Raw genomic sequence first — 16,480 nt, 5'->3', positions numbered from 1 at the left:
CCATTTAGATCTTACCTCATTTCATAAGCCGACTCACCAAGCCTCGAGATGCATAGTATGGATTGTTATTGCAAGGTTGGTTTATACATCGATGCATTGGAGGGTCGCGATTCAATCACCAAAATAAGCATGTGAAACATATGATTTGAGTGGGTAACTTCTGGTATTTTTTTTGACACTTTCTAAGTCAGGGTAGTATCTGATACACATGAAGCGAGCTGGGCTATGCTCATAATCTCGTCAAAAGAAAAAAGAGAAAGAAACAACCGTGAAATCAAGACGTGCTGCTGCTGGCTTTCATTGCAATTGGGGAGACAATTCCAAGAATTCTGATCCCTCGACATTGCCCTTCGCAATATAAATCCAAGAAGAAAGTTCCGTCGTGTGGGGGGTTTTTTGTACCTGTGTGATTGATGCCGTTTGACTGGCAAAAACCAACAGAGAAAGAGAAAGGTAGAGTAAGTAGAGTAGAGATTTGGGGTATGAGTTTCGACACAGTTTTTAACAAATAAGTATGGGAAAAAGAAGCACATTTGTCCCACTGGAACGGTGTACTCCCCAAAAGCCAGCAGCGTGATTTTCCAACGTCCTTTTTTGGAATGAAAAAAAAAAGAGAAATATGATAGCCCAACTACCATTGGTGCTGGTGGACAGAGATATCTGTCGGTTACCAACCACCAACCCACTCGACATCGAAACCTGCACGCCGGTCACGGCGCCAGTTCGAGTCCATGCCCTTCTTCATAGGGCATTCTTTGGCACGGTCCTTGCCAAAGTTCCATTTGCTACCTGCAAAGTGATGTGCATGGTGGTTGAATGCCATGTTGTTCGTCGGGAGGTGAGCTGTCGACTTCTGAGGGGTCGACTGGTTGTGATGATGCTGGCCAAAATTATAATGGTCCCAAACTCCATGGCCCAACGTAGAAAACCCAACGGTCGTCTGCGGATGACCACGGATCGTCTTCAAGCCAGCATCGGGCTTCTTGGCTGACGAGTGAGCCCGACGTCTTTCGCCAAGCACCGCCCACTTATCACTGTCCATTGGGCTGCGCTTGGTGGGCGGTGAGTAGCGAGAATGATGATGAGGTGCTGATTCAGGTTGAAATTTCGGCTTTTGAGGCGTGGATTGAACCTTGCTGTCCTGGAAGAAGAAACCGTCCGCAATGAGGTCATCATCGATACTGTTGGCGATGGTGTGCTCAATCGACGGCACCTTCTCAGCAGGACACATCGAAGTAGCCTTGGTGACAGGAGACAGTCCCCTCCTCGGAGTGTCCTCATCGTCCTCCTCAATGATCTTGCTGTCGTGACTCCAAGTCCTCGAGTTGAGCTCCTGGAGGTTCTGCATCTGGCGAAGACGCTCGTTCTCTTCCTCTTCTTCATCCTCCTCCCACATGTCGCTCCAGCTCTTGGAGAAGCCTTCCTTACGTCCAAAGGCCAATGAGATTGCAGATTGACCCCTGGGCTTTGACATGGTGATGGGCAGAGAGCCAGCCATGGGAGAGACGTTGGCACCTGATTGAAACTTTGGTGTGCGGTTCAGGGCCATCGAGTTGATCGAAGCACCCAGGCTTGAGTTGATGACGGAGTCAAGTGACGAGGGCGTTTGTCCGTGCGCCGAGAGCCAATCGGCAGTCGTAGCTTGTGACTTGGAGAAGAGATCCTCCGTGTAGCTCTCGTTGTCCGGAATCATGCTCAATTGCCGGAGAGCATGGGGGGCAGTCGTGTGCAGAGCCTTGGTCCAGGGGAAGGAACCGTTGTCGACTTGTGGGCTCTGAACAGATGGAGTGCGGAGAGGCTCACGGTTGGCGGTCGCGACGGTCATGCGGTCAGTCGAGCAGAAGTCATCCAATTGCTCATCCAAGGTGGTGAAGCTGACAACGCGGCGGAGAGCACGGCGAGCACCAACAAGTGAACGCTTGTTGGGGTCCATGTTCATGCACTCGACAATGACCTCGTACGTGTCCTGGGACATGGACGGGAAGACATCAAAGAGCGACTGCTTGTCCCGAGAGAAGTCGAGGAAGAGGGGATCAGACTCGGTGGGCGTGGTGAAGGGGTTGCGAGAGAAGAGGATGTTGAGCAGGCAGATGCCAATGGCCCAGATGTCAGCCTGGGCAGGCGAGTACCCAGCACCGGCGGAGTCATACTGCTCGGGTGACATGTATCGATCACTGCCGACGGTGGCCTCGTAAGTCCACCGCTCGGTGGTTGCAAGACCAAAGTCACCCAGCTTCATCGAGCCCGACTCGGTAAGGAAGATGTTCTCCGGCTTGATGTCCCGATGGTACACACCCTTAGAGTGCATGTAGTCCACCGCATCGACGAGCTCAAGCATGAAGTTCCGAACGTGCTCCGTCTCCAAAGGCCCATAGCCGTGACGGATGGCCTCGTAAAGGTCACCACGGCCACAGAATTCTAAGACGAGGTAGAGGTGAGCCTCGGTCTCGAAGCTGTCGATGAGGTTGACAATGTTGGGATGGCTGCCCAGACGAGCATGCAACATGCGCTCTTCTGACTTGTCATCGATGGCGAGATCAAAGCCATACTCGTCTGCTGCAGCCTTCTTGGTCAAGCACTTGATGGCAACCGTCTCGTCTGTCTTGAGGTCCTTGGCCATAAAGACCAGGCCGAAGGACCCATGGTTGAGAGGAGAAATGGTCTGATATCGTCCCTCAAGGACGACACCGGTATCGAACCTGTCTCGCAGGCATTCCATGGCTGATGTACGCTGAAGGTAGAAAGGGGTATCGTGTAAGATTAGATGTGAAATATGCGGATTATCGTAGGTCGTTTGATGATACAATTGCAGAGCTTTTTCCCGGGTCCGTTGCTCCAGTCTATGTTGGTTTCTGGTTCGAGCAGGAAGAGGCGGTTTATCGGAGTGTACAGTCAAGAACGAACGAGGAGTCGTGAACTGTCGAGTCTGGTTGGTTGAGTGGTCAAGAAACGACGGCTTCGAGAAGAGGCGGATGCGAAGTTAAGATGAGTAGAGATGTACAGTCGTAAGATATCGCAGACGAGCGAAGGCAGAAAAACAAAACGAAAATCGAAGTCGTCAACGTTCAGAGGCTCATAGGTAAAGTTGTATCGGCTGGTTTAAACAAAGGAAAAAGAAAAGGAGTAGATCAAGTAATGCAGTATTGACGTCGTCAAGGTATGGGACCTATGGTCCTGAGGGAGGAGGTGTCGCTAAATGAGCATCGAAAGAAAGAAAAAAATAGTCGAAAAGAGTGACGTTGGTGGTATATCGAGATGTGTAAGACACCGTTTCCGAGATGTCGTAGACGACGACGGGCGGGAGCTCCGCGTCAGCCGAAGGATGAGCCAGGTAGTTGGGGTAGTGACAACGCTGGTGCTTGTCTGCGTATATTGACAGGCAGAGGGCGCAAGTCGACCAGATGACTCGGAGTGAGGCGAGGCGTGGAGAAAGAGGGGCGGTAGTCGAGCAACAACCCTGTTAGGAGCGAGCAGGAAAATCCGTTGAGTGGCCTGTCGTTGGAGAGGCCAGAGAAGTAGGAGGTAGAGCGTTGTTTTTCAGGACACGAGTACAGCCAGGTGGGCAATTGCAGTCTCTCAATTCCAAAACAGGTCTCGAGAAAACCGGTCGAAGGCTATTGCAGCACCTGGTTGTTGATCTTTGTACTTGACATCCGGAGGTGGTCGTGTGGTCGAGAGAACAGGATGGTGAAGATGTGACTCCTCAACCTCCGTGTTCGGCCGGTTTTTGAGTGGAGAAAAGCCAACGAGGAATTGGCTCTCAAGGCAGCGAGGTGAAGATGAGAGAATATGGCGAATGACAAATGGCGAGACAAAAGAAAAGGATAGATAAGGGTCGAAGAAAGAGGTTTGAGGGAATAATGTTTCGCTACGTCGTCTGGTGGTTTGCTTGATTGACGTGACGGGTGGCTTCGGGCGGTGCGGCCGAGCTAGTAGCTGAGTGTCGAGCGTCACGAGAACGTGCTTGCGGGTGAACAATTGGAGCTGTCGAGTCTGCGTTCTTGACACACAATTCAAGCTTGTCTTGTTGAAGGCAACACACGCGGAGGCGAGGCCGAGAGTTGAGCGTAACCGAACAACGGAGCAAAAGGGGCGTCACGTCCTTTGACCGAAGTGGTCCACGCTTGGTGTTATAATCGAACAAACAACCGAGTCGAGGTAGCGATGCATGCAGGGAGAATAGAGGATGGAGAAGGGAAGGAAAGAGTAGCGGTGGAGGAACTTGAATGGGAAAGTGAAGATGAAGGGAAGCATCCCATCCAGCCGGGGTGGGCCAGCCAGCCCAGTCGGTCGGTCGGGGGAGAGGCGGTCGGGTCGGGGGGGGTACACGCATCACACACTGAAAACACTACGCTCCCCAAAGTACTGCCTACTTTTTTTTCAGGTACCTTACTTGGCCTACATCCACCTCGAACCAGCTCAAAAATTTCCCCACTATGATTACGAAGTGGGTCTTAAAGATTGGGGACAGCCAGGCTGGGGGTGGACAGAGAGCCATTCAAGCGTCTGTTGTACTCGTGTGAGGTGAGGTGTTCACTGCACCGCGCTGCTGGCCAGGTCTGAGGGGGAAATGAGTGGAAGCAGGTAGACGTTGTTGGATCCCTTGACCAGTAAGCAGGAGGGCGGTGGACAGGTACGTACCTACCTACCCAGAAAAAAGAATAACGGGAGCAAGGGGTGACACGCAAATGACATGAATGACATGGCCCCAGCGAACCGACAGCCCCAGCTCCGAGGTGGGCAGTTTCCTGCAGGACAGGGATCTGTGCGCATCGGGTATCACTGCTTGCACAACGATATGGAGAGGTACAAGTGGCACAGGGTCAACATGATGGAAGCTCTCATGTACTCCGTACGGTAGGGCCCCCACAAAACATCCACCTGAGTGCCAGCGTACTGGCTGGAACGGAGGCTAGCCAAGGCACGATACGCTAGCTGGCTAGGTAGAGATGGGCAGACAGTACGCTAACCCAGCCATCCCCCGTTCCGGCAACGATTGTTTGTCTTTGTTGCAAGTCCTGAGCGGCGTTTGTGTTTGTTTACTTTTGGTTTTGGTTTTATCTACCTTTCATTTATTTTATTTTTTTCATTCTCTACCTAGGTAGTTTGGACATGGAGTAATAATTAGTTTCATTCTCTTGCATTTCTTTCTTCCAAGCTGATACCTGACGAGTGTGGCTGTGGAGTCCAGATTTAAACGGTTCCTCCTACCTGGTATGAATCGAGGGAGGATGGTCATTCCGGTCAATTGGCGTTGGAAAGCTGACCTTGTTGGGGAAATTTTATCTACAGTAGGCAGGTACAACTGCGTGTCCAATTCTACCGTGACTGTTATTTCTCGTACAAGTGAATCCACAATACAGTCATCTGGACCTCTTATTTTGTTTTGGTCTCAAACTTTGGATTGCTCATCCATTTCAACTAAATCCAGGCACGGGCCGGACAAATAACATCATAATTCGCCTCATTCACCAGCGCCGTGCACTTTCTCACTGAAGGTAGATAAAGATTCGTTCGCGATTCGTTTTCACTGATAAAGTACTTGATTGAGTGCATAATTCCAACTGTAGTGCCAAATGTAATACTGCACCGCCCGGTTTTGGCTTTTTTAACGTATGTACTGTACTGCCAAACGGTGGTGGTCGTGCACCGTGTGAACCGTCAGTCACTCAACGGGCCTCTCCGTCCAGGCACAGTAGCAGCCTGGACCCTACAGCCAGCCACGCCACGCCCCCCTCTAGCGAATATGATTGCTAAACATGGAAAGACGTCCCGTAGTTACGCAAGCCACTCCCAGTAAGCAGGCTTAGGCTTTGCACAAAAAAAGGGACCCTGGATCCACCGCGGCAACGGAGGACTGGTCCAATACGTGCTACAGTGGTGGCCGTCCTGGGACCAGGGGTCGAAATGCGTGCCTTGGACCTCTCGCCGTTCCTACGCTGGCGAGTTTTTAATTGGTCCTTGACGGTACCTTTTCGCCAAGAGAAGCTGCCCCGTTGGGAAGTGTGACGTACTAACACGGTGTACGGTGCAGCTACCAGTACATCTGATACGGGCGGCCATTTGACCAAAGTCCGAAGTTTCGAGTCGACTTGTTTTGACATGACAACGACAACAAAAAAAAATGGGCTACACCGCCTATCATTCATGCTGTCGGGAGATTCTTTTACAGCGCTCTCTGCTTACGGTAATACCGTACGGCCAGCACCTATTATTGTTTTGGTGCCAATGCAATTTCCCATGCATTCATGATTGTCCAGTAGGAGAAGGATTGGTGCTAACAAAAAGATGCATTGCATTCCCGGTACGTCAGTCGCTTCGGCGGCCACGTTGTAAACACATACATGTACAGTCTGTGCATGTTTATCCTTCTTACGCATCAAGGCAGGTAGGTAGGCTTGCGGTGGCTTTGCTTGGCTACTATCTAATATCTCGCTGGCTGAAAGTATCGACTAGGAATTGATGGATGAACTGCACGGTCTGATGCAAGCGCATCGGCATTAAGAACACATGTCCCAGTCTAGTTCCTAGGGTCCGTCCGCACTGTCCACATCGATAACCAATAACTCAATCCCCACACACACACACACACACACCATTCAGGTTGCAATCACAGCAATCCTTCGCGCAATTGGTCATGCCACAACATGCTCAACAGTGTTGGAGTTTACCTGCCAGCTTCTGTTTCACTTGATGGGCTTCTGGCCCAGTCATTGGCCGCCCGTATGCACTCCTTTTGAACCTGCATGGCGCAGAGTAGCCGTTGCCGCCCAACAGCATTCTGCCGGTTGCTTGTCGCCAAAGAACTTTGTTTCCGGCCCTTTATTCTAACAGGGCAATTCAACGGAGTGTGACAACATACGGTTATCTACCGTACCTATCTATTCTATCAAGGGAGCACAGGAGGACCCTTGGAATAATTAAGTGTCCCATCTGGACTCGGGCCACTGGGTTGTCAAGGTTCGCCACGACTTGTTTAAAGCAAAACGAACCACTCCAACTGTGACAGCGGAAATAGCGGGGCGCTTGGACTTTCCAATTGACAAATGATTAAAAGATGAAATAATCGAGCAAGTTATTGAGTTGTAGTCAACCCAGGAAATGGAGAACAATAAACAGCCGAAAATAAGAAAAAAAGATGGGATTTTGGTATGATGCAAAGACGGCATTCGGGGCCATGAAACGGGGATGCAGGAGTCACTTGCTAGACGACTCCACCCCCAATCCCAATGCCAGATACTTTCAGACTTCATCGCTCATCAGTCAGAAACATCACGCCTTTGAACTCTTTTCCCGCTTGGGTCCAATTCACCCCACACTTGGCGTGGAGTGCGTAAATGCCATTCGCCTGTGGGGTTTCTATCTTTCAAATCAGTCTTGGCTGCGACCTGTTACGGGAGGGTCGCATTATTCTCCATAGTTTAATGGACTCCCAATTGCTGCGCAGATTCCGATTTGATGCTCTTTGACGCGAGCCATCCAGCAAAAGAACAACAGCCTCAGTTCCAAACTTGGGCCGGGGAGGACCTGGACGTGATACACGCCAACATCTTGCTTTTGTTTTCTTCGCCTTCTTTATTGTTGTGGATGACCCAGCTTCCTGCCGCCATCCTCCCTCCGTAAAGCGGGCTGACGGGCGGGCAGATCACGCAAAGGCGGAAACACTCAAATTACGACTCCAGCATTCGCAATTCATCACGAGTGTCTTTTATCTCTCTTGTTTTGAAAGCATTGCCAACCACAGACACACCCACACCCCTTGTTGGTCCGTGCTGAATCAATTAATCAATCATGTTTTCGACGGAGGTGGGCGAGTCAAGCTTTCGTCCATCATCCTACCTACGTAATCAATCATCAGGCCAAAAGCCTAAACCATAGTGGCTGCAAGTCTATGTCTGGTGACTCTGAATGTCATTTCCCACAAGCCCACTCCCTGATCCATTAACCATTAGGGATTCGCAATTAGACTCATACAGAGATTACGACCTTTTTTTTGTTTATCTTTTCCAGAAGGTACAATCTGTCCTTAACGTCTTTTTTAGGGGGCAATTATCCGATTATCGGTTCACGCCATCCTTTTCAGATTGGCAAAAAAAAAAAAAAAAAAAAAAAAATGTGTCACACGTCGAAGGTATATTATGTCTTTGACCTTCTCTCACCTTCTTTGCCCGGAGAGATTCGGGACTACTTACTTATACTAACACTAGCTGCCGGTCATGACTTAACCTCACCCACGTACTGATACCAAAAGTGGAAGCGGAGCATGTTCTCAGTAGCATGTATAACTTGTTCCAACCCAGTCTAGACTTAGAAATGTTATCTTTTATCACATCTACAGTACTACCTACTAAGCTACGTATGCAAGGTACTTGACGATTTGTCCCTCGAAGTGGTGGCTTGGCTCCATAAATAACAAAAAAAAACATCACAAAACTTAGCGTTCAACATGTAACAAATGTGGCGGTCAACAATGGATTTTTCACCTTTCTCTGTCAATGCCGCAGGTGCGTTGACTGGACGATCTGGGCCGCCTACCAACTTGAATACAACACGAAACATCCATCCATCTATAGTATGCATTGGGAAATGGAGGCTGGGCATACACAGGTGATAGGGCGACGGATTGATAGGATAAATTGGTGTTGTGAGTGGGTGGTGTGGGTATCGGCATCCCGGTAGCTGCAGATGGCGCTGGAAAAAGGCTGCTGCATGTTCATGGGCTTCTACATGGGATCCTGCATCATACACCACCCAGTAAATGGGTATGGTAGGTAATAATGGATATGGATGGCATGCCGTGGCTGGCCCCGAAAAAAAAAGGGATCTGATGGTGTCGGGACCTGGACATTTCCGAAAACAGTCGAATGTAGCGCGACAAAAAAAAAAAAAAAAAAAAAAAAAAAAAAAAAAAGAAAAACAAGGAACACCAGACGACTATTTCCGGTTGGTTCGGTTAGCGTTTGTGTATCTGCCGTCCTGGGTCAGTCTGTACGAGACTTTTGGAAATCGAAGAAATGTAAATCAGATAAAACAGAACCCATTCAAATGCTTCGGACGGGAGGTCGCGCGCGCCCGCGGTTGACCACTCGCCACCCCGAGGAAGATCAATCGGGGAAAACGGCAAGTATATTTCGTGCAAATCGTGCCATGTACGGAGTACAACAGGGTGAAATCAGACGGGACGGGCGGGCCTTCTTTTTTGGTACCACCACTCTATATTCTCCAACGCCAAAAACCTTGCCTGCATTTTATGGCTTGGGATCCCGCTCGTCCGGGTGTCTGTGTTTGTATGGTTTGGCTGGACACACAAACGCGCTTCGTGCCGTAATGTTCCAGGAAACGTACGTTCCTGAATTAGAATAGAACTTACAAAAAAAAAAAAAAACCGGCGCTTCTTAGCAGATCTCTAGATGATTGGTGCTACATGGGTCTCCTGGAGCGCGCGGCTGGTAGCCGTACGACAATAAGTTTATGTGCCTTGCTTGGAGGCAGGTATGCGACCGTTTTTGCCAGCCACTACAGTGCAGATTAGAGTTACAGTAGTCTGTCCATCTGGTCTGTATTTTAAACCACCGCCAACTGTTGTCTCTAGCATAGTACGGACTCCTACTGTAGATCCCCTCAGATGCCCTTTTCTCGCGAATCAAGGCTTGTCCGTCACCGTCCTCTTGCAGTCTGAGTCGGCCAGGAGACCAAAAGCTTGTCCGATTTCAAGATCATGCAGGCTCTAGTCGGTGTAGGAGCTATACCTAGTCAAATCTCTTCACCTACTCTGTGTGTGTGTGTGGGAATCTTAATAGGATTTCTCCGCTCCGAATATTGTCTTGTCGTGTTGGCATCGCGTGCTTTGACCACGTCTAAGGAGGAAGGCAACGAGAGGAAGAGAGGAAAAAAAAAAAAAAAAAAAACCATTCTGGCTCCCGACCGACATTTGCCCGGAGGCATTCCGAGCTGCAACCAGTCCACCCATTCTGAACTTCCGGAAGTTGGCAGTGGGGCGCCGACGCTCAAAATCAAAATCGAGACTAGCGCCCGCACTCCACTCCATCCGATTGCATGCCCCGCATTTCCGCTTCCGGTCTGACCGCTCTTTGAATTTTTCGATTTACTAGATTGTATCGTGAACAGCGTGCTTGTCGCTACCAAGTAATTAAGGAAATTCTTGACGTGATGGGGGGTTTTATTTTTCATCTCCAAGGCGCGTCGCGGTCAAAAAAAAAAAAAAAAAAAACTTAACTTTTTTTTTGTCTCCTCCTCCCCCTTTCGTTTTGTTCCGACGCACGTCCAGGTTCACCTCCTTGTTCTCGAAAGCAATTCCCGGGTTAGCCCGAGAGGAAGCAATCGATTTTTTTTTTTAAAAAAAAATACCCTGATCTACTTCACCGCCCATTGCCGATTTTTTATATTTTTAAATTTTTTTCTGATATTTTTATCGGGCCTGCGCAAATCAGGTCTCAAGTCTTTCAGGAGAACCCTCCCATCTCCAAACGACGTCTGTCCGGACTTAATGAACCGTGCATGAAAGATTGGCATATGCTCGTCGATCATCATGGCGTCTGCGGTCAAAGTGTTTCTTCTTGACATTGGTAAGGCTGCTTATGCAAACTGCAAGCTGTCAAGTTGCTTCATTGCTCCACATCCCACGAGCCCAACAATTTCTTCTTGGGCTGCTCTACGGAGTACGGAGATCTTTGGGTTTTCTTCTTGTTCGTTTATCAGTTGCATCCATGTCTTTTTTTCTCATCAGATATGCAGCTCGTTGATCCTGCGTCGAATCTAAGACGCCAATGGCGGGTGGCACAATCAGCTATGCCTACGGTGTTGGGTAGTGGCGCATAATCGTCCGGGATGCAGTCTGGCTAATACATGCTTGGTTTTTTTCCCTCAGAGGGCACAGTCTGTCCCATCTCGTTCGTTAAGGACGTTCTTGTAAGGCATTCCTATATGCTATCCTCAAAGACAGATTCCCGGCTTGATAAAGCCGGGACATCAACAAACAGTACAACATCCGTTAAGGCGGGGGATGTGGTGGCTCCTCGCCATGGAGAATATACAATTGTTCCCATGCAACTTTTCATCATGTTTGGCCATGCTCTACCTATTATGATTGCCGCATAAACTTGCAGCATTTGTCCTCGGCAACGATGTTCCGCGCCCCTTGCAACAGGGCATATCATTATGCAGGCCTCACTGACAATCAATCCTTATCATAGTTTCCATACGCTCTAGAAGCGCTGCCCCATACGCTAGACTCCCAGTGGGACGATCCGGCCTTTGCTCAGTATAGGGATGCTTTCCCGGCCGAGTACGCATCCTCCAAGGAGGCACTAGCGGCTCACGTGCGTGATCTGGTGAGCCGCGACGTTAAGGCCCCATACCTCAAGAGTCTACAGGGCTATCTCTGGAAGAACGGCTATGCTTCTGGCGAAATCCGTGCGCCGCTGTTTCCAGACGTCGCGCCAAAGTTCGCCGCCTGGAAGTCTGCCGGGATCGCCATCATGATATACAGTTCGGGATCCGTCCCCGCCCAGAAGCTGCTTTTCGGCCACACCAACTCGGAGCCCGCTGATCTCACTCCTGCAATCGCCGATTTCTTTGACACTGTCAACGCCGGTCCCAAAACCGAGGTTGCGAGCTATGAGAAGATCGCCAGCATGCATCCACAGTATTCCAAGAACGAATGGTTGTTCTTGAGCGACAACGTCAAGGAGGTCGATGCGGCACTTGGTGCGGGCTTTCAGAGCTTTGTTGTGCAGAGGCCTGGCAATCCCGAGCTCCCCGAGGGTGTGGAGGACAATCACAAGGTTATCCGCAGCTTCGAAGAGTTGTGAATAGTTGCAAGTGCATTAGGCTATGTGGTGGCGCGGCGTGTTGGCTAGTGCGCTGACCAGGTCAAACAAAGATTCTCGCCTGCTTGTGCCTGATTGATTCCCTAGAGCCGACGGCTTCAGGGGTCACGCACGTTGAATGTTTCTGGTCTTGGTGCATGGATTATTCCCTAAGCCCCTAGGTAGCCGGTTGTTAGTAACAAACGGCATAGTTGTTTGGTCATGGTCACCACGCGTAACCCGAAGCGAGCTACGGCGAGCTAGACTAGAACTAGAGTCCAGACGTGGCGGCCTGGACTCAAGTCTATAGCCCGAAACAAAGACGGCTTGTACGCAGCCTTGCCCAATGCAAAGAAACCTTCCAGCTGACTCCTAGGAGGGGTTGTAATTCGCAAAAGAGTGCGTCACAAGTTTATCTGTAAACGAGGGCGGCTTTGAAAGCTATGGCGCTGAACAGCCCTAATCCGTTTTCGTACAAAGAGCAGGCCCGACTATGTGGATGTAAATAACCCACGGACGGTCTTTTATTCAAATGACTGCAATTAAAGACAGCCCTAGTGAACACGAAGGATTCCAGTTATCCTCCGGTCAACTGTAATTGAGCAACAAGGGGATGTCCGTCTCGATCTCAGTGAATGACGCTGTAGGCAATCGATCATGCTGTGGTGTAAACCAAAATCATCAGCGGTCTAGACCATTGGCTTTCGCCTTGGACATCCTATGACGTGATAAACTTGATCAAGCTCTCTCAGCATGAACAAGAAAACTTTTTTTTTTTTTGACCGTTCTTGGTAGAAGCTCGGTAGCTGTAGTCGCCCCCTTAGACCGTCGTAGCCCAAGGCTCATAACATCCTACGCCGAAGGCCTAGAATACCCTTTTTGTCGGTGCGTTTGCATGGTGGCACCCATTCGAAAAGGGGAGCCTTCGAATATAAATTATTACAACTAAAATGGCGGCTGTGGGCGGAGATATGCCAAACCGCTATCGTAATGAACGCAGAACTTGCCTGTATCACGATCGACAGTCAAGTTCAACTTGAAGGAGGGAGCCCGTGTGCGCAAATTATGTCCTGCTTCAAGTATCGGTAAGCTGTAGTTTCCGTTGGCAGTCATGGCGGCTTCTGGGCACACATCATTGCCGAGCAAAGGTAGCAAGCCAGAAGATGTAACTGCACACAGCTTTGCAGATCAACTACACTCCTACTGTAGTTTGCAAAAGCGGACTTTTGGAAAGCCCGTCCCGGGAAGACCGTACAGGTAGCTTCTGCTGTCATTTGGCACAGTAACCATCTATGCATGGTGAAAGGACTTTGGCCTTTGTATCATCCCTGGGCGGCAAGGACTATGGCGAAGTTGTTGCGTGTTGATCCTGACCGCACCTCTTTCTTTGCAAAAGCCTGCCGTTTTGCGGGCAGCTTTGATTCTCGCATCCAGAGGTAGTACACAAGTCGTTGAGTTGGCTTGGAGTGGATCAACTTGAAGCCCAACGACGCCATGATCCGCTCCAACACCGACTCATCCATGTAACGAGAGTTGGTAACGCATGGTGCCGGTAAGACTAGGAATAGACTTGGCGTGAAGGGCACTGGTGAGTTATTTGGCAGTCGAAGGAAATCCAACGTTCGGAGGAGCATGTCGCCACGGAGCCTCGGATCGGGCACAAAATTCAGCACCAGGGAGAGACTGATAATGTCAAAGCGCTCCGAGTCATCCCTGGGCAGAGGCCGCTGCATGAAGTCTTGTTGCTTAATGCCTTCTGCTTGGCTGTTGAGATCGATCCTCTCAATGTCGAACCGGTCGCTTCTTGAACATGCATTCTCTGTGCTGAGCGCGCCGACCTCGAGGAGATGAAGACGCGCATGTTTGTTGTCGCCCTCAGGCAGCGGATATTCCTGTATCCAGTCCATCAATACCCTGGAGCTGTCACCTCCCCGGTCCTTTCGTTGGCCTTGGAGGCTTGCCTGCTGATACCTCTCGAGACCACCCATGTCTGCAATCTCTTTCTGGATAGAGGCCTTGGCTGCTTCATCCCCCTTACGGGTAGCCTGTAATAGCCGTTTTTCCAGAAGATGAAGATTGTTGATCAACGCCTTTGTAGCTTTCCGCTTGATCGATTTGGGCTTCTGATGAAAGTTTGGAGGCCTGCTGGCAGCAAGGCTTTTGCCAACACGCTTGCATTTGACACCCATTTTAGTTGCATCGAAGTTGTTTGTTCTGGCAGCTTTCCAGGCGGCAGTGAGCGATCAGGCTCTCCTCCTCTTAGCCTGGCCACCGGTGACTATGAGCCTGAGTTCCGTTTGATCGGGACTCTGCAGGTCACAGCCTCTGAACAGAATTTATATACTTCACACTCACTCACTGCATGTGCTCCAATATTCTTGCCAAGACTCAAAAAGGTGAATTAGGTACGTACCTTGCCTCCAAAAGTGCCCAAATGTGCCATACCCTGCCCGCACTTTTTTTTGCACCATGTGGTCCGTGCACAGGAATCGGCCCCCCGTCACCCCACAAACCCTAAGCAGTAATTCACAAAAACTTTCCTCCAGAATCAGTCGACTACTTGCCTCTCTTTCTGCTTCATCCACCAAACGACACAACCGCCGCCGACTAACCCCCAGAGACGCAGCCGACAATATCAACAATGGCCCCTAAGGACGCAAAGAAAGGTACTTGAAAAATTCACCATTGGAGGAAACAGATGGTCAACCGCTGTTACCTCGCTCTCCCTCAATCGACTCGCTCGCTCGTTCGCAATGCCGATTTCGATATGTCTTCCAAACTATCCGATTTGGTCGCGATGAAGGATGCATCAAGAAACAAAGCAGCAGCAGATTTTGCGAGTTCTTATGAATAAGGGCGATTGCTGATGCGTACTCTTCACTGTCTGTAGGCGGTGCCTCCAAGGCGCCCAAGGGCTCCAAGCAGGCCCAGGCTGCTTCTAAGGCTGCCCTCAAGGGTGTAAGTGATTGATTTTGTTGATTCCCTGTCTTCAACCTACCGACGAGCGCTTTTCTGACGTCAAAACTTTGTTCCCGCCCAACAGGTGCACGCCCACAAGAAGGTCAAGGCCCGCTACACCACCAGCTTCCACCGCCCCAAGACCCTGCAGCTGTCGAGGGCCCCCAAGTACCCTCGCAAGTCGGTCCCTCACCTGCCACGCCTTGACGAGCACAAGGTCATCGTTCACCCGCTGAACACTGAGAGCGCCATGAAGAAGATTGAGGAGAACAACACCCTGGTCTTCATCGTCGACATCAAGGCCAACAAGGCCCAGATCAAGCAGGCCCTGAAGAAGCTTTACGACCTTGACGTGCTCAAGATCAACACCCTGATCCGGTAAGGACAACGACGGCCAATAAAGACTATAATGCACATCTTATAGATTGATACTGACCTGTTTTCTTATGTAGCCCCGACGGCCAGAAGAAGGCTTACGTCCGCCTGACCCCTGACGTTGATGCTCTGGACATTGCCGCCACCAAGCTGGCTCTTGTCTAAGTATCTTTTTGTGTGGCTTTGGGCTGGTTGTCTTGTTTTTAACGAGGGTTTAAGGGGAAATGGAAATACCATGCATTTCAAAACGGCGTCATATAGGCTTCTGGGTCATGACTTCATGCGGGCAAAAAAAGCAATTTGGACTTTCTACCTTTTCCCGGAAAGCAAACACCTCTTGAAGGCAGCTCTGATGATTTCCCTGCACGCGTTGTGAATGCATGTTTCGTTGCCACTGGTGTATCTATGCTTCTCCCCATTGAATGGCCGACTAGATCTCTTATCCGGGTCTTTTTTCGTGCCCTCGAGGGAGGGTTACGTATGATTCGCAGTGTCTATCATGACCAATCCCACTGTATGCGTATCGTACATTGGAGTCCGGCAAACTAGGGAGCCGTTGCTCTTGTGTCGTTGGAACTCGATCAAGACGGCGAGAAGTGAAGTCTCATCATCCATTATAGGAGCGGCTCCGCGCCCCCCTCTCGGCGCTTATCAAATCCCCATCCATTCGTTCTCTACCTCCTCAGGGTGCTGAGATGCTGCATCGTCGCCAGGTTGACGTCCAGGAACCGGTCGACGCAGCTGGTCAGGCACTGCTCCTCGCTCTTTTCCAGGCCGTTGCCCTTGATCGACGTCACGCACTTCTTCCAGCAAACTTCGGTGAGGTTGTGTGTTTCTTTTTTGCGAATAAGAGGTTACCAGTTAGTTTTCCTATCGCCCAGATCCTCAACAAATGGATAAGAAGTTTGTCAAAAAAAAATGAAACGAGTCTGTAGACATACGGCTCTGGACCTTGGTCCTCTGTTGCTCGTTGTTCACGAACTGGAGGAGCTCGGCCTTGTCCTTAGGCTGGAGCTTTTCAACGTCGGAGGCGTCCATTCTGATGGCGTGTATATGTATTTTTATGGGTTTGGTGTTTTGAAGCCGGCTTGCGTTTTGCTGGTCGATTGACGATTGATGTTTCTAGGTCTTAATATGATACCGAGCTTAATACAGCGCAACTTTTTGCAGTAGAGACCCAGACCCCATCTCCACTTTTGATGCAGGGTAGGGGCCATCGGCTGACATGCGCGAGAAATGCCAAGACGTTGATTACAACAACATTTCTACAAAACATAAGTATATTTGTTGCTCAATTGGACTATCCTACCAACCTACAT

General features: G+C 50.0%; 6 protein-coding genes across 6 annotated transcripts; 3 read left to right on the top strand and 3 right to left on the bottom strand.

The window, feature by feature from the left end:
• Positions 1–667: 667 nt before the first annotated feature.
• PgNI_04616 (uncharacterized protein) lies at positions 668–2,719 on the bottom strand (the record flags this gene model as incomplete). Its single annotated transcript, XM_031124660.1, has 1 exon — positions 668–2,719. The coding sequence occupies one exon, from the start codon at positions 2,717–2,719 to the stop codon at positions 668–670; it is 2,052 nt and encodes a 683-aa protein (XP_030985361.1).
• Positions 2,720–4,436: 1,717 nt separating this feature from the next.
• Positions 4,437–4,861, top strand: PgNI_04615 (uncharacterized protein; the record flags this gene model as incomplete). The annotated part of the gene is made up of 2 exons (XM_031124659.1): positions 4,437–4,482; positions 4,713–4,861. The coding sequence occupies 2 exons, from the start codon at positions 4,437–4,439 to the stop codon at positions 4,859–4,861; spliced, it is 195 nt and encodes a 64-aa protein (XP_030985364.1).
• A 5,424-nt stretch (positions 4,862–10,285) lies between these two features.
• On the top strand, positions 10,286–14,085 carry PgNI_04613 (uncharacterized protein). The gene is made up of 3 exons (XM_031124657.1): positions 10,286–10,586; positions 10,889–10,929; positions 11,214–14,085. Exons 1-3 carry the CDS (start codon positions 10,550–10,552, stop codon positions 11,829–11,831), a joined length of 696 nt encoding a protein of 231 aa, XP_030985366.1. The 5' UTR covers positions 10,286–10,549; the 3' UTR covers positions 11,832–14,085.
• Positions 13,151–14,017, bottom strand: PgNI_04614 (uncharacterized protein; the record flags this gene model as incomplete). Its single annotated transcript, XM_031124658.1, has 1 exon — positions 13,151–14,017. One exon carries the CDS (start codon positions 14,015–14,017, stop codon positions 13,151–13,153), a length of 867 nt encoding a protein of 288 aa, XP_030985363.1.
• A 302-nt stretch (positions 14,086–14,387) lies between the features above and the next one.
• On the top strand, positions 14,388–16,294 carry PgNI_04611 (uncharacterized protein). Its single transcript, XM_031124655.1, has 5 exons — positions 14,388–14,494; positions 14,719–14,786; positions 14,872–15,164; positions 15,239–15,996; positions 16,103–16,294. The coding sequence occupies exons 1-4, from the start codon at positions 14,470–14,472 to the stop codon at positions 15,324–15,326; spliced, it is 474 nt and encodes a 157-aa protein (XP_030985368.1). The 5' UTR covers positions 14,388–14,469; the 3' UTR covers positions 15,327–15,996; positions 16,103–16,294.
• On the bottom strand, positions 15,836–16,199 carry PgNI_04612 (uncharacterized protein; the record flags this gene model as incomplete). The annotated part of the gene is made up of 2 exons (XM_031124656.1): positions 15,836–15,996; positions 16,103–16,199. 2 exons carry the CDS (start codon positions 16,197–16,199, stop codon positions 15,836–15,838), a joined length of 258 nt encoding a protein of 85 aa, XP_030985365.1.
• Positions 16,295–16,480: the final 186 nt, after the last annotated feature.

This window comes from Pyricularia grisea (assembly GCF_004355905.1).
Source record: "Pyricularia grisea strain NI907 chromosome Unknown Pyricularia_grisea_NI907_Scaffold_2, whole genome shotgun sequence".
NCBI lineage: Eukaryota > Fungi > Ascomycota > Sordariomycetes > Magnaporthales > Pyriculariaceae > Pyricularia > Pyricularia grisea.
This window is presented reverse-complemented; position numbering and strand designations above follow the sequence as displayed.

What these genes read in the sequence shown, in the direction of transcription:
- PgNI_04611 (XM_031124655.1), top strand. Translation starts at nt 14,470, where the DNA reads ATGGCCCCTAAGGACGCAAAGAAAG. An exon ending in CTAAGGCTGCCCTCAAGGGT is followed by an intron (nt 14,787 to 14,871) that starts GTAAGTGATTGA and finishes CCCGCCCAACAG; the next exon opens with GTGCACGCCCACAAGAAGGT. An exon ending in AAGATCAACACCCTGATCCG is followed by an intron (nt 15,165 to 15,238) that starts GTAAGGACAACG and finishes TTTCTTATGTAG; the next exon opens with CCCCGACGGCCAGAAGAAGG.
- PgNI_04613 (XM_031124657.1), top strand. Translation starts at nt 10,550, where the DNA reads ATGGCGTCTGCGGTCAAAGTGTTTCTTCTTGACATTG. An exon ending in AGTGTTTCTTCTTGACATTG is followed by an intron (nt 10,587 to 10,888) that starts GTAAGGCTGCTT and finishes TTTTTCCCTCAG; the next exon opens with AGGGCACAGTCTGTCCCATC. An exon ending in CGTTCGTTAAGGACGTTCTT is followed by an intron (nt 10,930 to 11,213) that starts GTAAGGCATTCC and finishes TCCTTATCATAG; the next exon opens with TTTCCATACGCTCTAGAAGC.